Source organism: Hyla sarda, chromosome 1, assembly GCF_029499605.1.
Source record: "Hyla sarda isolate aHylSar1 chromosome 1, aHylSar1.hap1, whole genome shotgun sequence".
Lineage (NCBI taxonomy): Eukaryota > Metazoa > Chordata > Amphibia > Anura > Hylidae > Hyla > Hyla sarda.
The window spans coordinates 47,378,399-47,403,213 of record NC_079189.1 but is presented as its reverse complement, the minus strand read 5'-3'; the positions used below and the strand labels follow the sequence as shown (position 1 = coordinate 47,403,213).

The following is a 24,815-nucleotide window of genomic DNA, read 5'->3' as shown; positions in this document are numbered from 1 at the left end:
TCCAGTTTCCTAGTTTTCTATTTAATCCTTTTCTTCATCTTTTTTATATTTTTTTATTATATTCTACTATATAATTTTTTTCATTTTATTACTCACATTTTTTATATACACATATAATTTAATTATTATATTATTGTTATTATCATTTTTATTTCCATTTTTATCATAATCTCGTATTACTTTTATTTCTATTTTTATTATTTTATTTTCTATTTATAATTATGTTATTTTACTTTATATAATTTTATTCTATTTTACTCATATATCATTTGTGATTTGCTGCATCTTATCCGATTCCAACCTATTTTTCCATTCTATTCAATTGCAATTCTTCCTAAGCTTACTTCAGTCATGCATGTCTAAATTAAATTATTTTATATATGTTACATCACACTCTATTTATTTATTTTTATTATAAAGTCTGCATTTAAACTGACTTTTTTTCCACGTTTTCTACAAAAATCCAATTTTTTTGCTAATTGGTTGTGATGCCTCCCTAAAAGGGAGGAGCTACTTATATAAATACTCCACCAAAAAGACCATTTGGGATATATTCCAAGCTGCTGCTGGAGGACTTGAAACGCGTCCAGCTTTAATCTATTATCGCCACTTTATCCAGCCATATCCAGCATTCAACCATCTGTTCCTGTCACGATGCCGGCTGGCAGGAGGTGGATCCTCTGTGCCAGAGAGGGATTGGCGTGGACCGTGCTAGTGGACCGGTTCTAAGTCACTACTGGTATTCACCAGAGCCCGCCGCGAAGCGGGATGGTCTTGCTGCGGCGGTAGTGACCAGGTCGTATCCACTAGCAACGGCTCAACCTCTCTGACTGCTGAAGATAGGCGCGGTACAAGGGAGTAGACAGAAGCAAGGTCGGACGTAGCAGAAGGTCGGGGCAGGCAGCAAGGATCGTAGTCAGGGGCAACGGCAGGAGGTCTGGAACACAGGCTAGGAACACACAAGGGAACGCTTTCACTAGGCACAAGGGCAACAAGATCCGGCGAGGGAGTGCAGGGGAAGTGAGGTATATATATGGAGTGCACAGGTGAACACACTAATTAGAACCACTGCGCCAATCAGCGGCGCAGTGGCCCTTTAAATCGCAGAGACCCGGCGCGCGCGCGCCCTAGGGAGCGGGGCCGCGCGCGCCGGGACAGGACCGACGGAGAGCGAGTCAGGTACGGGAGCCGGGGTGCGCATCGCGAGCGGGCGCCACCCGCATCGCGAATCGCATCCCGGCTGGAGGCAGTATCGCAGCGCACCCGGTCAGTGGATCTGACCGGGGCGCTGCAGTAACGAGAGTGTAGCGAGCGCTCCGGGGAGGAGCGGGGACCCGGAGCGCTCGGCGTAACAGTACCCCCCCCTTGGGTCTCCCCCTCTTCTTTGAGCCTGAGAACCTGAGGACCAGACTTTTATCTAGGATATTGTCCTCAGGTTCCCAGGATCTCTCTTCAGGACCACAGCCCTCCCAGTCAACCAAAAAAAAGGTTTTCCCTCTGACCTTTTTGGAGGCCAGTATCTCCTTTACAGAAAAGATGTCCGAAGAACCGGAGACAGGAGTGGGAGAAATAAGTTTAGGAGAGAAACGGTTGAGGATGAGTGGTTTAAGAAGAGAGACATGAAAGGCATTAGGAATACGAAGAGAAGGAGGAAGAAGAAGTTTGTAAGAGACAGGATTAATCTGGCACAAAACTTTGAAAGGACCAAGATAGCGTGGTCCCAATTTGTAGCTGGGAACACGGAAGCGGACATATTTAGCGGAGAGCCATACCTTGTCTCCGGGAGAAAAAATGGGGGGAGCTCTTCTTTTCTTATCAGCAAACTTCTTCATGCGTGATGAAGCCTGTAAGAGAGAATTTTGGGTCTCTTTCCATATGGTGGAAAGATCACGAGTTATTTCATCCACAGCGGGCAAGCCAGAGGGCAAGGGAGTAGGGAGGGGGGGAAGAGGGTGACGGCCGTACACCACGAAAAATGGGGATTTGGAAGAAGATTCAGAGACTCTGAAGTTATACGAGAATTCGGCCCATGGTAGAAGATCTGCCCAGTCATCCTGGCGGGAGGAAACAAAATGCCGTAAATAATCACCCAGGACCTGGTTAATTCTTTCTACTTGCCCATTGGATTGAGGATGATAAGCAGAAGAAAAGTTTAATTTAATCTTGAGTTGTTTACAGAGAGCCCTCCAGAATTTTGACACGAATTGGACGCCTCTATCCGAGACGATCTGCGTGGGCAACCCGTGAAGACGAAAAATGTGTACAAAAAATTGTTTTGCCAACTGAGGCGCTGAAGGAAGACCAGGAAGAGGAATAAAATGTGCCATCTTGGAAAATCGATCAACGACCACCCAAACAACAGTGTTGCCACGGGATGGGGGTAAGTCTGTAATAAAGTCCATACCAATCAGAGACCAAGGCTGTTCGGGGACAGGCAGAGGGTGAAGGAGACCAGCAGGCTTCTGGCGAGGAGTCTTGTCCCGGGCACAGACAGTGCAGGCCCGCACAAAATCAACAACATCCGTCTCCAGAGTCGGCCACCAATAGAAACGAGAGATGAGTTGCACGGATTTCTTGATGCCCGCATGGCCTGCGAGATGGGAGGAGTGACCCCATTTGAGGATTCCGAGGCGTTGGCGTGGAGAGACGAAGGTCTTCCCTGGAGGAGTTTGCCTGATGGAGGCTGGAGAAGTGGAGATCAGGCAGTCAGGAGGAATGATGTGTTGCGGAGAGAGCTCTACTTCCGAGGCATCCGAGGAACGAGAGAGAGCGTCGGCCCTGATGTTCTTATCGGCAGGGCGAAAGTGAATTTCAAAATTAAACCGGGCAAAGGACAGAGACCACCTGGCCTGGCGAGGATTCAGCCGTTGGGCAGACTGGAGATAGGAGAGATTCTTGTGATCGGTGTAAATAATAACTGGAAATTTAGATCCCTCCAGCAGATGCCTCCATTCCTCAAGTGCTAATTTAATGGCCAGTAGCTCTCGATCCCCGATGGAGTAGTTCCTCTCCGCCGGAGAGAAGGTCCTAGAAAAAAAACCACAGGTAACAGCATGCCCGGAAGAATTTTTTTGTAGAAGAACTGCTCCAGCTCCTACTGAGGAGGCATCAACCTCCAATAGGAAGGGTTTAGATGGGTCAGGTCTGGAGAGCACGGGAGCAGAAGAAAAGGCCGACTTGAGCCGTTTAAAGGCGTCTTCCGCTTGAGGAGGCCAGGACTTAGGATTGGCATTCTTCTTGGTTAAAGCCACGATAGGAGCCACAATGGTGGAAAAATGTGGAATAAATTGTCTGTAATAATTGGCGAACCCCAAAAAACGTTGGATAGCACGGAGTCCGGAGGGGCGTGGCCAATCTAAGACGGCAGAGAGTTTGTCTGGATCCATTTGTAGTCCCTGGCCAGAGACCAAGTATCCTAGGAAAGGAAGAGATTGACATTCAAACAGACATTTCTCCATTTTGGCATAAAGTTGATTGTCACGAAGTCTCTGAAGAACCATGCGGACATGCTGGCGGTGTTCTTCTAGGTTGGCAGAAAAAATCAGAATATCGTCCAGATACACAACAACACAGGAATATAAGAGATCACGAAAAATTTCATTAACAAAGTCTTGGAAGACGGCAGGAGCGTTGCACAGGCCAAAGGGCATGACCAGATACTCAAAGTGTCCATCTCTAGTGTTAAATGCCGTTTTCCATTCATCCCCCTCCCTGATGCGGATGAGATTATAAGCACCTCTTAAGTCCAGTTTGGTAAAGATGTGGGCACCTTAGAGGCGATCAAAGAGTTCAGAGATAAGAGGTAGAGGGTAGCGGTTCTTTACCGTGATTTTATTAAGACCGCGGTAGTCAATGCAAGGACGTAGGGAGCCATCTTTTTTGGACACAAAGAAAAATCCAGCTCCGGCAGGAGAGGAGGATTTGCGGATAAACCCCTTTTTTAAATTTTCCTGGATGTACTCAGACATAGCAAGAGTCTCTGGGGCGGACAGAGGATAAATTCTGCCCCGGGGTGGAGTAGTGCCCGGGAGGAGGTCAATAGGACAGTCATAAGGCCTGTGAGGAGGTAGAGTCTCAGCTTGTTTTTTGCAAAACACATCAGCAAAGTCCATATAGACCTTAGGGAGACCAGTTACAGGGGGAACCACAGGGTCACAGCAGGGAGTACTGGGAACCGGTTTAAGGCAGTCCTTGAAACAAGAGATACCCCAGCTCTTGATCTCCCCCGTGGACCAATCCAGGGTTGGGGAATGGCGTTGGAGCCACGGTAGTCCAAGGAGAATTTCGGAAGTGCAATTGGGGAGGACCAAGAACTCAATTTTTTCTTGATGAGGTCCGATGCACATTAGAAGGGGCTCCGTGCGGTAACGTATGGTACAGTCCAATCTTTCATTGTTAACACAATTGATGTAGAGGGGCCTGGCGAGACTGGTTACCGGGATGTTGAACCTGTTGATGAGAGAGGCCAAAATAAAGTCTCCTGCAGATCCGGAATCCAAGAAGGCCATAGTAGAGAAGGAGAAGGTAGATGCAGATATCCGCACAGGCACAGTAAGACGTGGAGAAGCAGAGTAGACATCAAGGACTGTCTCACTTTTGTGCGGAGTCTGCGTGCGTCTTTCCAGGCGGGGAGGGCGGATAGGACAATCCTTCAGGAAGTGTTCGGTACCGGCACAGTACAGGCAGAGATTCTCCATGCGGCGTCGTGTCCTCTCTTGAGGTGTCAGGCGAGACCGGTCAACTGGCATAGCCTCCACGGCGGGAGGCACAGGAACGGATTGCAGAGGACCAGAGGAGAGAGGAGCCGGGGAGAAAAAACGCCTCGTGCGAACAAAGTCCATATCCTGGCAGAGCTCCTGACGCCTTTCGGAAAAACGCATGTCAATGCAAGTGGCAAGATGAATGAGTTCATGTAGATTAGCAGGAATTTCTCGTGCGGCCAGAACATCTTTAATGTTGCTGGATAGGCCTTTTTTAAAGGTCGCGCAGAGGGCCTCATTATTCCAGGATAGTTCAGAAGCAAGAGTACGGAATTGTATGGCGTACTCGCCAACGGAAGAATTACCCTGGACCAGGTTCAGCAGGGCAGTCTCAGCAGAGGAGGCTCGGGCAGGTTCCTCAAAGACACTACGAATTTCCGAGAAGAAGGAGTGTACAGAGGCAGTGACGGGGTCATTGCGGTCCCAGAGCGGTGTGGCCCATGACAGAGCTTTTCCAGACAGAAGGCTGACTACGAAAGCCACCTTAGACCTTTCAGTAGGAAACTGGTCCGACATCATCTCCAAGTGCAGGGAACATTGTGAAAGAAAGCCACGGCAAAACTTAGAGTCCCCATCAAATTTATCCGGCAAGGATAGTCGTAAGCCTGAGGCGGCCACTCGCTGCGGAGGAGGTGCAGGAGCTGGCGGAGGAGATGATTGCTGAAGCTGTGGTAGTAGCTGCTGAAGCATCACGGTCAGTTGAGACAGCTGGTGGCCTTGTTGCGCTATCTGTTGTGACTGCTGGGCGACCACTGTGGTGAGGTCAGCGACATCTGGCAGAGGTACTTCAGCGGGATCCATGGCCGGATCTACTGTCACGATGCCGGCTGGCAGGAGGTGGATCCTCTGTGCCAGAGAGGGATTGGCGTGGACCGTGCTAGTGGACCGGTTCTAAGTCACTACTGGTATTCACCAGAGCCCGCCGCAAAGCGGGATGGTCTTGCTGCGGCGGTAGTGACCAGGTCGCATCCACTAGCAACGGCTCAACCTCTCTGACTGCTGAAGATAGGCGCGGTACAAGGGAGTAGACAGAAGCAAGGTCGGACGTAGCAGAAGGTCGGGGCAGGCAGCAAGGATCGTAGTCAGGGGCAACGGCAGGAGGTCTGGAACACAGGCTAGGAACACACAAGGGAACGCTTTCACTAGGCACAAGGGCAACAAGATCCGGCGAGGGAGTGCAGGGGAAGTGAGGTATATATATGGAGTGCACAGGTGAACACACTAATTAGAACCACTGCGCCAATCAGCGGCGCAGTGGCCCTTTAAATCGCAGAGACCCGGCGCGCGCGCGCCCTAGGGAGCGGGGCCGCGCGCGCCGGGACAGGACCGACGGAGAGAGAGTCAGGTACGGGAGTCGGGGTGCGCATCGCGAGCGGGCGCCACCCGCATCGCGAATCGCATCCCGGCTGGAGGCAGTATCGCAGCGCACCCGGTCAGTGGATCTGACCGGGGCGCTGCAGTAACGAGAGTGTAGCGAGCGCTCCGGGGAGGAGCGGGGACCCGGAGCGCTCGGCGTAACAGTTCCCATTGCGGCATCCTTCAGACACAGATAAATTCTGTGCACATCACCACAGCCGCGAGGAGATTGCCGGCCCTCGGGCTGAATGAATGAAACCACCACAGCGCTCCTAAAAGACCGGACTTACCACTATCACCGCTATATATTTTGAGATGGCAGAGTCTTTAACAGCCATCACATTCCTCATATGAGCCGGGACTAACATTCTAATAAGGTACCATGTACGTGATTGCATTCTGAGGCACTGCAGTCCCCTTGTCTAAAGCCCACACACATCGCTGTATACGTGTGAGACTGCGGAGTCTCTAACAGTGAGCTCTCTGCTCTGAGAGCGGGGCTACATTGTAGCAATTCCAGTCCATCTGTTACTTATTAACATTGTATCCACCACTAACATTGAATCTACTTCAAAGCATCACTATATCTATTAGACGGCTGAGTCTCTATTAGTGAGCTTTGATTTGTCCATTTCTGTGGTCATTACCATTACCAATACCAACAGATTTCATTCATTACTATTTTTTGCTGCTATATTTATTGGGATCATTTTTTAAACATGTGATACTGACTTCTTTTACAAACTGGATAACCACAGACGTGTGGCCTATTATTAATTTTATTAATTCTATTTTAAGTATTGTCATATTTTAGATTGTTGTATTTTTGCCATTTTTGATTGAATATTGCCTCTATCTATTTGTGTTTCCACTGACCCACAAGGGCCCTGTGAGTCACCGTACACATATAAAATTTTAACATTGTGTAAATACATATATAAATAACTTTATTTACCATTTATTCTAGACCCTGAGCCTCAACTTCTTTACTATGCCATTTTCGATACCGTGGGTATAGGTGCCATTTGAGTTGCTCGGGTTGCAGGTCACTACTCTGATAAGAGCCTCTCCCAAAATTTTCTCTGTGCCAATGTAATACAGTGAACCCCCGACCTACGATGGCCCCGACATACAATAATTTCAACATGCGATGGCCTCTCAGAGGCCATCGCATGTTGAAGGCAGTATCAACATACGATGCTTTTGTATGTCGGGGCCATCACATAAACGACTATTCGGCAGCGCTGACTGCTTCAGCTGCCGCCGGATAGCCGTTTATGGTGCCTCGTGTGCTCCGGTGATGGTCTCCTACCTGTCCCGTCATCCAATAGGAGCGGCGTGCGTAGTGACGTGATGACGGCGACATGAGAGCGACGTTCCCGGCCAGCAGAGACATTCCGGAGTGACGTGGACATCACGGGGTTGCGGCAACAGCGATGGAGGGCTACATCCAGGGCAGCAGTGACGAGCGGTGACAGTCCGGAGCGGCGGGGACAGGTGAGTACAAGTTCCTATACTTTACATTTCACGGTTCCCTCAACATACGATGATACGATGGTTTCAACAAACGATGGTTCATTTGGAATGGAGTACCATCGTATGTTGAGGGACCACTGTACTGCGGTCTGTCAGTATACTTTATAAAGTTGCCCTGATGATATAGGAGAATATTTTTCTGGGTACGGTGTATGTATAGCTGACGAAACCAGAGAACTTGTTCTGGTCAGTGTATAGTTTATTTAAGGTGAATATGGTAAATGTTATATGTCATGCACCCTCAGCTATACTAAGCATGCCTGATTGAAGTCCTTGTTGTGCTGTTGTTCCTTTTTTCTTTTTGGTATCTTTTTAAATGGTTGGCAGAATGGTAGGATTGCCATTATTTACAATTAGCCACAGTTGAAACATTTGGTTTATTATTATTACTTAGCATTTGTATACATTTATATTAGTTAGTACACAGTTCGCAACCGTTTTTTTCCAAAGAAATCCAAAATGAAACAACTTTACCCTCGTTCTTGTCTAAACTTTTAATACAGTTTGGTTTCTAAAGCTCTTTTGTAGACTAAGTGTCTGATAACAGACAACAAACACATTCTGTGTACTTTCATCTATCTGTCCCCTACTTTGTGCTAACACACATTTGTTAGTTTGGCCAGTAGTAGAGGACAGATAAAAAGGAGTATGACTGCAGGATCACAGTGTACAAAGTGTGTTTATTGCCTGCTACCACTGTCTGTATAGGAGCTGTGGAAGCTGTGGAAGCTGTGGAACCAAACGGTCAGACATTTTTAGTTAACACTTATTGCAAAGTTGCTTTATTTTTTATTTTGTATCATTGAGAAAATTAAAACAATTGTTTTCAAAGGTAGAAGTATAACATAACAGTACTTGTGTTGTAGGAAAAGAGCGTCTTGCAGAATGTCTTGGAACAACACCAGCTGAAGCTAATACATTTATTGAATGCTTTCTTCAAAAGTACAGGGTATCTGATTTTACCCAGAAAGTTATTCAAGAGTGTCACAGTAAAGGTACTGAAAATTGTGTCTTAACTTTTCACTATTGATGGTTTATGAATCAAGAGATGGCTGTTGGCCAAACACTCCATCGTCATATGTTTTTAGTCATCATAAATGAATTCAGTTTACTTATCATAGCAATATACAATAGTACTTTAAATATATATATATTTTCATATATCAATTGGCACTTGAACATAGATCACAACTGGGAGTACACTATTGGAATAGGGAATAGTTGTATATCATATGCAGAATCATGCAGTGTAAACAGGCAATGGTAGTCAGATCAAATAGCAGTAAAGTGCTCAGTGCATATATATATACAAGGATAAGACTACAAACATTAGATAGTGATAATTAGGTCCCGGCCTCCACTATATATATACAGGCCTTACCAATATGCGTACTGACCCCAACATATGTTTCGCACAAACAACGGAGCTTCCTCAGGGGGCGTGAACCACGCCCTCTGAGGAAGCTCAGTTGTTTGAGCGAAACATATGTTGGGGTCTGTATGCATATTGGTAAGGCTTGTATGCAGGGGCACCCGGGGCTAGAGACCACAGCCCAACCCCACCCCTAACACACACCTTCAGCCACACCATTACCCGACACTAAAACACGCCCCCAACCTCACCCAGCTCCCTTCTTTAATATTCTCCCACTTCTACACAACACACTGCACATACGCGACAACATGGTTTATGGAGCAGTGTCTCTCTAAAGAAAATGCATAGAGCGCTGGTCCACTCTCTTCATTTCCGGGGACATTAATCCTCTATTCTGGTGATCAGAGGGCGTCTCAGCAGTCAGACCCCCCTCCCCCGATCACCTAGTTATCTACTGTGGATAGGGGATCATTTTACATCTTAGAGATACCTCTAAGATCAATAATGCTGCCAGCCTGTCACCTGAGTTTAGGGGAACCTCCTATATTGGCAGACTGAGAACAACCTTCATAATTACCACCACAGACTATATATATATATATATATATATATATATATATATATATATATATATTAGGACTGACATAACACTAGTGTAGTATGATTAGGGTGATATTAGTAGTATGACTGACATAGCACTGGTATGGCATGTGGCGCCCACTCGTATCCAGCGGCCGCCACACAGGGAGTACAAGGGACTTGTCAGTACATCACAGGGGCCTGCAGCAGGGCCGAGCTGAAATATTTTGGCATAAGCAGCCCGTATTTTGGTAGGGATGCGACTGCTTGGACCCCAACCAATCACATCAGTTCAAGTTGCTCTCGAGCTGTTGTGAAGCTACAACTCCCATCATGCCTGGAGAGTCTCAGGCATTATGGTATTTGTAGTTTTGTAACAGCTGAAAAGCCACAGATTGGGGTACAGTGTCATTCATCATAACTGCAGAACTTACAAGTGACTACAGTGGTGATCATTTTCTTTTCTTCTTTATCTGGTCCAGGCACCAGGACTTTTTCCAGCTACATCTTCTCTGCAGAGTCTAATGCCCTAACATAATTTGTTCCTTAATTTGTTAGCAGATCCTCATCCTCTCTATAAAGACAATAAGCATTATAATCTTGCCAGATACTGTGCCACCTGTATATAACCTTGCCAGAAATTGTGCCCCCTTCCACACACTGTACCTGTAATAATAATTCTGCCACACAATGTTTCTTCTCAGTTCTGCTGAATCCCACCTTTGCACTGTCCTCCTTCAGACCCCACTGTCCCCCTTCTCCAGACCCTTCTGTCCTTCTCAAGACCCCTCTGTCCCCTCCTCCAGACCCCTCTGCCCTCCTCCTTCATGCCTCTCTGTCCCCCTCCTCCAACCTTTCTGTCTTTCTCCAGACCCCTCTGTCCCCCTCCTCCAGACTCCTCTGTCCTCATCCTCCAGACTCCTCTGTCCTCCTCCTTAAGACCCTTCTGTCCTTCTCCAGAAACCTCTGTCCCCCTCCTCCAGACTCCTCTGTCCTCCTCCTCCAGACTCCTCTGTCCTCCACCTTAAGACACTTTTGTTCCCCTCCTTAAGACTCTTTTGTCCCCCTCTTCCAGTCCCCTCAATCTTCCTCTCAGCTCCTGTTTCCTCATCCTCCAGACTCCTCTGTACTCCTCTGTCCCCCTACTCCAGACCCCTCAGTTTTCCTCCCGGCTTCTCCTCCAGACCCCTTTGTTTGCCTCCTCCAGACCCTTTTGTCCTCCTTCTCCATACCCCTCCATCCCCTCCCCAGAACCCTTAGTCTTTTGTATATGTATGTATGATAGATGTGCATACAATATATGTGTGTATGTATGATAGATGGGTATATGCATGGTGTATATATGATAGACAGTCATACACACACAATTATGATACACACATCTATCATACATGTACACATCATACACACTAGGGCTTCATGATTTATGGAAAATGTGTGATTGCGATTAGGGAGGTAAATATTGCGATTTTAATATGTGATATAAAAAAAAAAGGGGGAAATTCCCTAATTTCATGTTCACATCCCCCTTTTTATGTCATTCCCCCAATGTCACATTTCTCCACCTCCGTGTTACATCACCCCCTCTATGTCACATTTCTCCCCCCTCATGTCACATCTCCCCCGCTGTGTCACATTTCTCCCCTTCCCGGTCACATTATCCCCCTCATGTCACATTTCTCTCTCTCTGTCACATCTCCCCCACCCTGTCGCATTTCTCTCCATCATGTCACATCTCCCCCGCCCTGTTACATTTCCCCCTCATGTCACATTTAGTAACATAGTTCATAAGGTTGAACAAAGACCAGAGTCCATCAAGTTCAACCTATAACCCTAATGAGTCCCTACTGAGTTGATCCAGAGGAAGGCAAAAAAAACGTATGCTCGAGGTAAAAATTCCTTCCCGACTCCAAAATGGCATCAGAATAGATCTCTGGATCAACGTTCTGTCCCTATAGATCTAGAATCCATAACCTGTAATGTTATTATTCTCCAAAAATGCACCCAGGCCCCTTTTAAATTCTTTTACCAAGTTAACCATGACCACCTCCTCAGGCAGAGAGAATTCCGCAGTCTCACTGCTCTTACAGTAAAGGACCCCCATCTGTGCTGGTGTAGAAACCTTCTTTCCTCTAAACGTAGAGGATGCCCCCTTGTTATAGATACAGTCCTGGGTATAAATAGATCATGGGAGAGATCTCTGTACTGCCCCCTGATATATTTATACATAGTTATTAGGTCTCCCCTAAGCCTTCTTTTTTCTAAACTAAATAACCCTAATTCTGATAATCTTTCCTTGTACTGTAGTCCTCCCATTCCCCGTATTACTCTGGTTGCCCGTCATTGAACCCTCTCCATCTCCACTATATCTTTCTTGTACACTGGTGCCCAATACTGTACACAGTATTCCATGTGTGGTCTGACTAGTGATTTATACAGCAGTAGAATTATTTCCATGTCGTGGGCAGCTATGCCCCTATTGATGCTCTATGATTTTATTTGCCTTGGCAGAAGTTGCCCGACACTGGTCACTACAACTAAATTTACTGTTAACTAAGACCTAAGACTCCCAAGTCCTTTTCCACGTCAGTCGTCCCAAGTGTTCTCCCATTTAATGCATAATCCCAGCCCAGATTTTTCTTCCCCATGTGCATAACCTTACATTTATCAGTGTTGAACCTTATCTGCCATTTCTCAGCCCAAACCTCCAACCTATCCAGATCCATTTGTAACAGTGCACTGTCCTCTATTGTGTTTACCGCTTTACAGAGTTTAGTATCATCTGCAAAGATTGCTGCTTTACTATTCAACCCCTCTACAAGTCATTGATAAATATATTTGTCACGATGCCGGCTGGCAGGTAGTGGATCCTCTGTGCCAGAGAGGGATTGGCGTGGACCGTGCTAGTGGATCGGTTCTAAGTCACTACTGGTTTTCACCAGAGCCCGCCGCAAAGCGGGATGGACTTGCTGCAGCGGTAGTGACCAGGTCGTATCCACTAGCAACGGCTCAACCTCTCTGACTGCTGAAGATAGGCGCGGTACAAGGGAGTAGACAGAAGCAAGGTCGGACGTAGCAGAAGGTCGGGGCAGGCAGCAAGGATCGTAGTCAGGGGCAACGGCAGGAGGTCTGGAACACAGGCTAGGAACACACAAGGAAACGCTTTCACTGGCACGATGGCAACAAGATCCGGCAAGGGAGTGCAGGGGAAGTGAGGTGATATAGGGAAGTGCACAGGTGAACACACTAATTGGAATCACTGCGCCAATCAGCGGCGCAGTGGCCCTTTAAATCGCAAAGACCCGGCGCGCGCGCGCCCTAGGGAGCGGGGCCGCGCGCGCCGGGACAGGACCGAGGGAGAGCGAGTCAGGTACGGGAGCCGGGGTGCGCATCGCGAGCGGGCGCTACCCGCATCGCGAATCGCATCCCGGCTGGAAGCGGAATCGCAGCGCCCCGGGTCAGTGGATCTGACCGGAGCGCTGCAGTGGGGAGAGTGTAGCGAGCGCTCCGGGGAGGAGCGGGGACCCGGAGCGCTCGGCGTAACAGTACCCCCCCCCTTGGGTCTCCCCCTCTTCTTAGAGCCTGAGAACCTGAGGAGCAGACTTTTGTCTAGGATGTTGTCCTCAGGTTCCCAGGATCTCTCTTCTGGACCACAACCCTCCCAATCCACTAAAAAAAGGTTTTCCCTCTGACCTTTTTAGATGCTAGAATCTCTTTGACGGAGAAGATGTCCGAGGAGCCGGAAACAGGAGTGGGAGGAACAGATTTGGGAGAGAAACGGTTGATGATGAGTGGTTTAAGAAGAGAAACGTGAAAGGCATTAGGGATACGAAGAGAAGGAGGAAGAAGAAGTTTGTAAGAGACAGGATTAATCTGACACAAAATTTTGAAAGGACCAAGATAGCGTGGTCCCAACTTGTAGCTAGGGACACGGAAGCGGACATATTTAGCGGAGAGCCATACCTTGTCTCCAGGGGAAAAAATGGGAGGAGCTCTTCTTTTCTTATCCGCGAACTTCTTCATGCGTGATGAAGCCTGTAAGAGAGAATTTTGGGTCTCTCTCCATATGATGGAAAGGTCACGAGAAATTTCATCCACAGCGGGCAGACCAGAGGGCAAGGGAGTAGGGAGGGGGGGAAGAGGGTGACGGCCGTACACCACGAAAAATGGGGATTTGGAGGAAGATTCAGAGACTCTGAAGTTATACGAGAATTCGGCCCATGGAAGGAGATCTGCCCAGTCATCCTGGCGGGAGGAAACAAAATGTCGTAAATAATCACCCAAGACCTGGTTAATTCTTTCTACTTGTCCATTGGATTGGGGATGATATGCAGAAGAAAAATTTAATTTAATCTTGAGTTGTTTACAGAGAGCCCTCCAGAATTTAGACACGAATTGGACGCCTCTATCCGAGACGATCTGCGTAGGCAACCCGTGAAGACGAAAAATGTGTACAAAAAATTGTTTAGCCAACTGAGGCGCTGAAGGAAGACCAGGAAGAGGGATGAAATGTGCCATTTTGGAGAATCGATCAACGACCACCCAAATAACAGTGTTGCCACGGGAAGGGGGTAAATCAGTAATAAAATCCATACCAATCAGAGACCAAGGCTGTTCGGGGACAGGCAGGGGATGAAGAAAACCAGCGGGCTTCTGGCGAGGAGTCTTATCCCGGGCACAGATAGTGCAGGCTCGCACAAAGTCCACAACATCCGTCTCCAGAGTCGGCCACCAATAGAAGCGGGAGATGAGTTGCACAGATTTCTTGATGCCCACATGACCTGCGAGATGGGAGGAGTGACCCCATTTGAGGATTCCGAGGCGTTGGCGTGGAGAAACAAAGGTCTTTCCTGGAGGAGTTTGCCTGATGGAGGCTGGAGAAGTGGAAATCAGGCAGTCAGGAGGAATGATGTGTTGCGGAGAGAGTTCAACTTCCGAGGCATCCGAGGAACGAGAGAGAGCATCGGCCCTAATGTTCTTATCGGCAGGCCGAAAGTGAATTTCAAAATTAAATCGGGCAAAGAACAGAGACCACCGGGCCTGGCGAGGATTCAGCCGTTGGGCAGACTGGAGGTAGGAGAGGTTCTTGTGATCGGTGTAAATAATAACTGGAAATCTTGATCCCTCCAGCAGATGCCTCCATTCCTCAAGTGCTAATTTGATGGCTAGAAGCTCTCGATCCCCGATGGAGTAGTTCCTCTCCGCCGGAGAGAAGGTCCTAGAAAAAAAACCACAAGTGACAGCATGCCCGGAAGAATTTTTTTGTAGAAGAACAGCTCCAGCTCCCACTGAGGAGGCATCAACCTCCAATAGGAAGGGTTTGGAAGGGTCAGGTCTGGAGAGCACGGGAGCCGAAGAAAAGGCAGACTTGAGTCGTTTAAAGGCGTCTTCCGCTTGAGGAGGCCAAGACTTGGGATCGGCATTTTTTTTGGTTAAAGCCACGATAGGAGCCACAACGGTAGAAAAATGTGGAATAAATTGCCTGTAATAATTGGCGAACCCCAAAAAGCGTTGGATAGCACGGAGTCCGGAGGGGCGTGGCCAATCTAAGACGGCAGAGAGTTTGTCTGGATCCATTTGTAGTCCCTGGCCAGAGACCAAGTATCCTAGAAAAGGAAGAGATTGGCATTCAAACAGACATTTCTCAATTTTGGCATAGAGTTGATTGTCACGAAGTCTCTGAAGAACCATACGGACATGCTGGCGGTGTTCTTCTAGATTGGCAGAAAAAATTAGGATATCGTCCAGATATACAACAACACAGGAGTATAAAAGATCACGAAAAATTTCATTAACAAAGTCTTGGAAGACGGCAGGGGCGTTGCACAGGCCAAAGGGCATGACCAGATACTCAAAGTGTCCATCTCTGGTGTTAAATGCCGTTTTCCACTCATCCCCCTCTCTGATGCGGATGAGATTATAAGCACCTCTTAAGTCCAGTTTAGTAAAGATGTGGGCACCTTGGAGGCGATCAAAGAGTTCAGAGATGAGGGGTAGGGGGTAGCGGTTCTTAACCGTGATTTTATTAAGACCGCGGTAGTCAATGCAAGGACGTAGGGAGCCATCTTTTTTGGACACAAAGAAAAATCCGGCTCCGGCAGGAGAGGAGGATTTACGGATAAAGCCCTTTTTTAAATTTTCCTGGACGTATTCAGACATGGCAAGAGTCTCTGGGGCGGACAGAGGATAAATTCTGCCCCGGGGTGGAGTAGTGCCCGGGAGGAGGTCGATAGGACAATCATAAGGCCTGTGAGGAGGTAGAGTCTCAGCTTGTTTTTTGCAGAAAACATCCGCAAAGTCCATATAGGCCTTAGGGAGACCGGTTACTGGAGGAACCACAGAGTCACGGCAAGGGTTACTGGGAACCGGTTTTAGACAGTCCTTGGAACAAGAGGGCCCCCAACTCTTGATCTCCCCAGTGGACCAATCCAGGGTTGGGGAATGAAGTTGAAGCCAGGGAAGTCCAAGGAGAATTTCAGAAGTGCAATTGGGGAGGACCAAAAGTTCAATCCTCTCGTGATGAGATCCGATGCACATTAGAAGGGGCTCCGTGCGGAAACGTATGGTACAGTCCAATCTTTCATTGTTTACACAATTGATGTAAAGGGGTCTGGCGAGACTGGTCACTGGGATGTTGAACCTGTTGACGAGAGAGGCCAAAATAAAATTTCCTGCAGATCCAGAGTCCAAGAAGGCCATAGTAGAGAAGGAGAAGGCAGAGGCAGACATCCGCACAGGCACAGTAAGACGTGGAGAAGCAGAGTAGACATCAAGGACTGTCTCACCTTTGTGCGGAGTCAGCGTACGTTTTTCCAGGCGGGGAGGACGGATAGGACAATCCCTCAGGAAGTGTTCGGTACTAGCACAGTACAGGCAGAGATTCTCCATGCGGCGTCGTGTCCTCTCTTGAGGTGTCAGGCGAGACCGGTCGACCTGCATAGCCTCCACGGCGGGAGGCACAGGAACGGATTGCAGGGTACCAGAGGAGAGAGGAGCCGAGGAGAAGAAACGCCTCGTGCGAACAGAGTCCATATCTTGGCGGAGCTCCTGACGCCTTTCGGAAAAACGCATGTCAATGCGAGTGGCTAGGTGAATGAGTTCATGTAGATTAGCAGGGATTTCTCGTGCGGCCAGAACATCTTTAATGTTGCTGGATAGGCCTTTTTTAAAGGTCGCGCAGAGGGCCTCATTATTCCAGGATAATTCTGAAGCAAGAGTACGGAATTGTACGGCATACTCGCCAACGGAAGAATTACCCTGGACCAGGTTCAACAGGGCAGTCTCAGCAGAAGAGGCTCGGGCAGGTTCCTCAAAGACACTTCGGATTTCCGAGAAGAAGGAGTGTACAGAGGCAGTGACGGGGTCATTGCGGTCCCAGAGCGGTGTGGCCCAAGACAGGGCTTTTCCAGACAGAAGGCTGACTACGAAAGCCACCTTAGACCTTTCAGTGGGAAACTGGTCCGACATCATCTCCAGGTGCAGGGAACATTGGGAAAGAAAGCCACGGCAAAACTTAGAGTCCCCATCAAATTTATCCGGCAAGGATAGGCGTAGACCAGAGGCGGCCACTCGCTGCGGAGGAGGTGCAGGAGCTGGCGGAGGAGATGATTGCTGAAGCTGTGGTAGTAACTGCTGTAGCATAACGGTCAGTTGAGACAGCTGTTGGCCTTGTTGCGCTATCTGTTGTGACTGCTGGGCGACCACCGTGGTGAGGTCAGCGACAACTGGCAGAGGAACTTCAGCGGGATCCATGGCCGGATCTACTGTCACGATGCCGGCTGGCAGGTAGTGGATCCTCTGTGCCAGAGAGGGATTGGCGTGGACCGTGCTAGTGGATCGGTTCTATGTCACTACTGGTTTTCACCAGAGCCCGCCGCAAAGCGGGATGGACTTGCTGCGGCGGTAGTGACCAGGTCGTATCCACTAGCAACGGCTCAACCTCTCTGACTGCTGAAGATAGGCGCGGTACAAGGGAGTAGACAGAAGCAAGGTCGGACGTAGCAGAAGGTCGGGGCAGGCAGCAAGGATCGTAGTCAGGGGCAACGGCAGGAGGTCTGGAACACAGGCTAGGAACACACAAGGAAACGCTTTCACTGGCACGATGGCAACAAGATCCGGCAAGGGAGTGCAGGGGAAGTGAGGTGATATAGGGAAGTGCACAGGTGAACACACTAATTGGAATCACTGCGCCAATCAGCGGCGCAGTGGCCCTTTAAATCGCAAAGACCCGGCGCGCGCGCGCCCTAGGGAGCGGGGCCGCGCGCGCCGGGACAGGACCGAGGGAGAGCGAGTCAGGTACGGGAGCCGGGGTGCGCATCGCGAGCGAGCGCTACCCGCATCGCGAATCGCATCCCGGCTGGAAGCGGAATCGCAGCGCCCCGGGTCAGTGGATCTGACCGGAGCGCTGCAGTGGGGAGAGTGTAGCGAGCGCTCCGGGGAGGAGCGGGGACCCGGAGCGCTCGGCGTAACAATATTAAACAGAACGGGACCCAAGACTTACCCCTGTGGTACCCCACTAGTAACAGTCACCCAATCAGAATATGTACCATTAATAACCACCCTCGGTTTCCTATCACAGAGCCAGTTACTTACCCACTTGCACACATTTTCCCCCAGTCCAAGCAGTCTAATTTTATGCACCAATCTTTTATGTGTCTCCATATCAAATGCTTTGGCAAAATCCAGATATACGATATCCAGCGATTTCCCCTGATCTAGTCTGGAGCTCACCTCCTCATAAAAGCTGATCCGGTTAGTTTGACAGGACTGATCCCTCATAAAGCCATGCTGATATGGGGTCATACATTTATTTTTATCAAGATACTCCAAAATAGCATCCCTTAGAAAACCCTCAAACAATTTACATACAAAGGAGGTTAAACTAACAGGCCTATAATTCCCGGGGACACCTTTTGACCCCTTTTTAAATATTGGCACCACATTTGCCATGCGCTAGTCCTGGGGAACAGTCCCTGTTACTATAGTGTCCATGAATATAAAAAATAGGGGTCTGTCTGTTACATTACTGAACTCCTTTAGAGCACAGTTGTCAATGCCATCTGGACCTGGTGATTTGTCTATTTAGATTTTTTGTAGGCGGCACTGTACTTCTTCCTGGGTTACACAGGGGACCTGTACAGGGGAGTTTACCTTATCTCGCTGTATTTCACCTGGCATTTCATTTTCCTCGGTGAATACAGTAAAGAAAAATGTGTTTAATATATTTGCTCTCTGTCACATCTCCCCCGCCGTGTCACATTTCTACCCATAATGTCACATCTCCCCCTCATGTCACATCTTCCCCATTAAGTTTGTGCCAGGGCATGGGGGAAACATAAAAAAAAAAACTAAGAATCTAATGCTTACCTAGCGCCAGCCCGCCGCAGCTCCCGTTCTCCTTCACGCAGTCCCGGTATCTTCTCTCTGCTCCAGACAAGTGATGGTTTCAGGACCTTTCCCACTCAGCCAATCACTGGCCTGGCATGTGAGTCTGTTGTGGTCAATAAGTGGAAAAGGTTGTGAAACCAGTACTTGATGGGGGAAGAGAGATGTTACCAGGACCCCACAAAGTAGAACGGAAGCTGTGACAGACCGGGACCGGGGCTAGGTGAAAAGAAGTTTTTTTTTATGTTTTCCCAGCACCCCTATTATTACTGAGGACAGTGTTTCCCAACCTGTGTGCCTCCAGCTGTTGCAAAATTACAACTCCCAGCCCGGACAGCCAAAGGCTGGGAGTTGTAGTTTTGCAACAGCTGGAGGCACACAGGTTGGGAAACACTGATTTATCTTATAAATTTTGGAGGCAGCCCAGCCACACACATCTATCTTACATATATGAATACATCATACCATACACCAGTGTTTCCCAACCAGGGTGACTCCAGATGTTGCAAAACTACAACTCCCAGCATGCCTGGACAGCCTTTGGCAACTTTTGGCTGTCCAGTCATTCTGGGAGTTGTAGTTTTGCAACACCTTGAGGCACCCTGGTTGGGAAACACTGCCATACACATATCATACATACATGCACAAATCATACATACATCATACAAACATACATCACACATACACCATACATACATGCACACACCCCTCCACCTAAAACCAGCACCAAATCCCCTAACCAACTAATTGCCGCCACAACCAAGTTCCCCTATTTACAACCAACCCCAGCTCCCTTGCCTGGCTGCCAGTTGGTTCACTTACCCTGACTGCAGGAGATCAGCGCTGCTCATCAGGGAAAATGTATGTAGCGTGGATTGGCAGCAGCGCTTAGAGGATCAGGATAGTATGCCGGCCTTTTCTACCTCCCCCTCACTCTGTGCTGGTGGTAGTACGCAGAGGCTAGGGCAAACCTGATGCGGGCATGTGCGAGGCCTGTCTGCTCCCACTGTCCCTGTGTCAGTGTCTGTACAGAGGTGGGAGGTGGCCAGTCAGCACGGCACGACACGCCACCTCCCATGGGCCACCGCTGTCTTAAAGCAGCGGTGGCAAGAATTTAAAGGAAAAGAAAGTGGCGTCTGAGACCCGGGGCTATAGACCTAAGACCCGGGGCTACAGCCAGGGCCGGATCATCATTGGCGCTCCTGGAGCACCTGCTCTGGGCCCCGTGCCCGCAGGCTGCTTTTTCTATTTTTCATATTTCCTTACCTGGCCGCACTCTGCAGGCTCAGGTAATGCGTCGGGTCTTGTGGACTGTGACGAATGGCGTCTCCTGCGGCTCCTCTGCACGGCATCAGGGACATCACTGTACAGCCCCATTAGCCCCTCCCTAGCGACGCCCCTGCTTGTATGTATATAGTGGATGCCGGTACCTATTTATTACTATTCATGTTTTTAGTCTTATCCTTGTATGTATATTCACTGAGCATTTTACTGCTATTTGATCTGACTACCATTACTTGTTTACATTGCATGATTCTGCCCCTTTTTTTGTAATAATCATGTTACCCTGCCTATCCCAATAGTGTACTCCCAGTTGTGATCTATTTTCAAGTGCCAATTGATGTATTTACAATGTGTTTTTTAATGTACTATTGTATTTTGGATTCATAAAGATTTATATACTTTATTGTAATTTTTGGTATTAGTGCCTAAATTTGGAGTATATTGATATTGTTAACACTTCACCTGCAGCTATTTAGTAATCCTACCTTCCCCTTTTTGGTGTATTACTTCTCATAGCACAAGACAGACATGCTTACACTGTCTACTATATTGTGTTCAATAATATGGCTCCTAAGCTGATCTTATGGGGACCACATCTACACGTAGGAAAGTGTTTATTTATAAAGTACATGTTCGGATGTAAATTTATACAAGATCGTAGTGCATCTATAACTTGTTAGGGAACTTACATCATGGAATTAGTAAACCACATGTAGCAAAACCGAAAAATTAATAGGGTGAGAAGGAGAAAATGAAGGTAGTGAGAAACTGACTGCCTAGTAAAAGTCCATATATATCAGAGAAAGAAAGCAGGTTGGTGTGATCAAGAGGGACAGAATCAATACCAGTGTGTTCTTAGGGGAAAAGTGTGTTCTGTGTTCTACAAGCAAGTTTTCATGTTACAACTGTATTGCTGTGTGTACTGCTGTTACAAGTTGAGCCAACTTATATGGAGTTGGCCACCTTGTAAATATCTGAGCTATTAAAATAAAATGTTAATGATACCGTACGGTGAACGGCGTGAACGTAAAAATAAATAAAAGTCCAAAATAGATGCTTTTTTATAACATTTTATTCCCAAAAATGTTTATAAAAAATGGATTAAAAGTTCTATATAAGCAATTATGGTATCAATAAAATGTACAGATCATGGCGCAAAAAAATTATCCTTCATACCGCCGCTTATACGTAAAAATGAAAAAGTTATAGGTCTTCAAAATAGGGGGATTTTAAACGTACTAATTTGGTTAAAAAGTTTGCACATTTTTTTTAAGCGCAACATTAATAGAAAAGTATGTTATCATGGGTATCTTTTTAATTGCATTGACCCAAAGAATAAAGAACACGTCATTTTTACCGTAAATTGTACGGCGTGAAAACAAAACCTTCCAGAATTAGCAAAATTGCGGTTTTCTTTTTAATTTCCCCACACAAATAGTTTTTTTTTGGTTGTGCCATACATTTTATGGTAAAGTGAGTGATGGCATTACAACGGATAACTGGTCGCGCAAAAAACAAGCCCTCATACTAGTCTGTGGATGAAAATATAAAATAGTTATGATTTTTTGAAGGCGAGGAGGAAAAAACGAAAACGTAAAAATTTAATTGTCTGCGTCCTTAAGGCCAAAATGGGCTGAGTCCTTAAGGGGTTAAATCAACTGGTGCCAGAAAGTTAAACAAATTTGTAAATTAGGCAAAAGAATATGGATACCACTCTCACCAGTACTGGACACCTCTCACACCTGTGCAGCGGACTTCCGGCACCGCCTCCGGCAACTCCTTATGCTAGAAAAGAACTCTGTCCGGCACCAAAGTATGGGGTAAAAGGCTTGTCTTTATTTATTCCACAGCAGGATACATACAGATCAAGATGTCTGACGCGTTTCGCCCTTTACAGGGCTTAATCGTAGACTGCTGTGGAATAAATAAAGACAAGCCTTTTACCCCATACTTTGGTGCCGGGCGGAGTTCTTTTCTAAATTTGTAAATTACTTCTATTTAAAAATCTTAATCCTTGTACTAATTGTTTTCCAGTGGAGTACTCCTTTAAATAATTAAACAACTTCTGCTCAGCCATGAAATGTCTTCATGGTTCACCATTGTTTTCATCTGTGCCTTAGAGCCAAGGTGAATGTGTATGATTTTACAAAGGAACTCTGGATGTAAGCCCCAACGATTAACTTTAATAGGACATATCCCAACTCCTTTATAAAACATATGAAGTGGTTATGAGCAGGAACATCCTTAGTGAATGTCTTGTAAGCTTCTTAGACAGTATGACCATGCTTGTGACAAGACTTTCTCAGGTAAGCTGCAATTATGTAATTTTTCTTCAGTAAGATTTGCAGCATAAGAACAGGATGAAGAAGTCCATTGTTAAGTGCCATAATTGATAATTGTATTTTCATTAAATCCCAGTGAAAGACTAAATTAGTTTTAATCCATCTAAGTGCACATTAGGTCTAATCTCCATCTGACACTACAAATCCTATATTTTTTCACAACTGTGCCAGATGCCAGAGCACAAAGCTTAAAGGGTTATTCCAGGAAAAAAACATTTATATATATATATATATATATATATATATATATATATATATATATATATATATATATATATATATATATATATATATATATATATATATACATATCTCAACTGGCTCCAGAAAGTTAACAGATTTGTAAATTATTTCTATTAAAAAATCTTAATCTTTCCAATAATTACTAGCTGCTGAAGTTGAATTGTTCTTTTCTGTCTGACAACAGTGCTCTCTGCTGACACCTCTGTCTGTCTCGGGAACTGCACAGAGTAGGAGAGGTTTGGTTTGGGGATTTGCTTCTACTCTGGACAGTTCCCGAGACTCGTGTCATCAGAGACCACTTAGACAGAAAAGAACAACTCAACTTCAGCAGCTCATAAGTACTGAAAGGATTAAGATTTTGTAATAGAAGTAATTTACTAATCTGTTTAACTTTCTGGAGCCAGTTGCTATATATATATATATATATAAGTTTTTTCCTGGGTAAACCCTTTAAACCTAGCTCTGCAGCTCACTGGTTTCTATAATTTTACTGAATTTATCAAGTCCCGTGCACCATTTTGGTAAATTTTGAGCGGTTGCGCCAAAAAACACACCAAGAAAACATGGGAAAAATCTCTACTACCTCACACCAACATTGATAAATGTTCCCCCATGAGCACATAGCTCTCTGCTGGGAATGTGTAAAGCTCCATTCTGGAGAGCAAGGAGAATTACAGTTCTCAGGACTCCCAAAAAAATCTATCTAAAATAAATCTGTAGAGACACTGGAACAATTTTACTAATCCTGTCTAATATTTAGACAGTGCAAGGTTGTAGCCTGCATAAAGATGCACCAAAATGATCACCGTGATAGGGTGTGATCATGTTTGAGGGGGTTCATTTTTATGGAGTGCACTTTACGGTTAAAAGGACATGTTATTCTGTAGGTCGGTACTATTAAAATGATACCGATATTTCAATGCTTTTCTATTATTGTACTTAACAAATGCCCTATTCTGACCCCCTATATCTTTCTTTTGTCTCCATATACGCGGTTGTATAAGGGCTTATATTTTGGACAATGATTTGTAGTTTTTATCGGTACCACATCTGCGCACATATGCCTTTTTATTCCATTTTTTTCTATGATGTGATGTGACCAAAAATCTGTGATATCAACGATGTACTTGCATAGTCTGCCTCTGTGGGCAGACTATATAAGAAGATCTTCGGAGGGACCTCCGGCCGCATTATAAACTTATTGGACCCCCACAATTTATGAAGCAACTTTAACTCCTTCACTCGCTTTATAGTCGGAATGCCCCTTAGGACGTAAATGTACATCATGGTGCGTTAAGTACCAGGGCACCAGGACATACATTTATGTCTTATGTAGTAAAAGGGGCTCAGCTCTCTCTGTCTCTTTCTTTCTAAAATTGTAGCATCTAAATTAAAGCAGTTGACGTGACAGAGGTACACACAGATGTTTTCTCTTTTCATTCCATGTTAAATTTCTAGTCCGCTTTCCCTCATATTCTTGAATATGAATTTTGGGTAGATGTGCCAAACTGTGCCCAAATGACTAAACAATGAGGTTTTCATTTACTTAACCCCTCTCTGTTGGGAAGAAGTACATGCCACACCCCTATTTCAGATGAATAGCTGGAAGGGATGACTTACTCAGAAAAAGTAGAATTTTTAGCCCACAATGTTGTAAGTGAAATATATTTCCAATATTTCCTTCGGATAGGGGTTAAGATGTTTTTCGCCGGAGTACCCCTTTAAGCCAACTTTGGACAAAAAAAAAAGGATTTTATTTGGTGACCACTCCTTTAGCATTTAGGTAGTGTATGCCTCTGAAAATAGTCTGAAATGTTTGATAGGCAGCATTCCGACAATAAATAATGGCAGAAATTGTGAGTGGAGAAGGTATGGATTTAATCTAAGTTTCCCAATAGGATGTCCTCCTCTACCTTGTTTTTTTCCTTATCTGCTATAGATCTCTATTAGATTTAT

The 24,815-nt window shown here is 46.4% G+C and overlaps 1 protein-coding gene across 8 annotated transcripts in view; it reads left to right on the top strand.

Annotated features, from left to right (window-relative positions):
• The window catches only part of POLN (DNA polymerase nu), a 245,440-nt gene that overhangs the window by 127,923 nt on the left and 92,702 nt on the right, over nucleotides 1-24,815 (top strand). For all 8 annotated transcript variants that reach the window (XM_056554952.1, XM_056554951.1, XM_056554949.1 and 5 more), the window contains exon 21: nucleotides 8,519-8,647. In XM_056554952.1, the coding sequence (XP_056410927.1) occupies nucleotides 8,519-8,647 (129 nt within the window). The remainder of the gene's footprint in view (nucleotides 1-8,518; nucleotides 8,648-24,815) is intronic.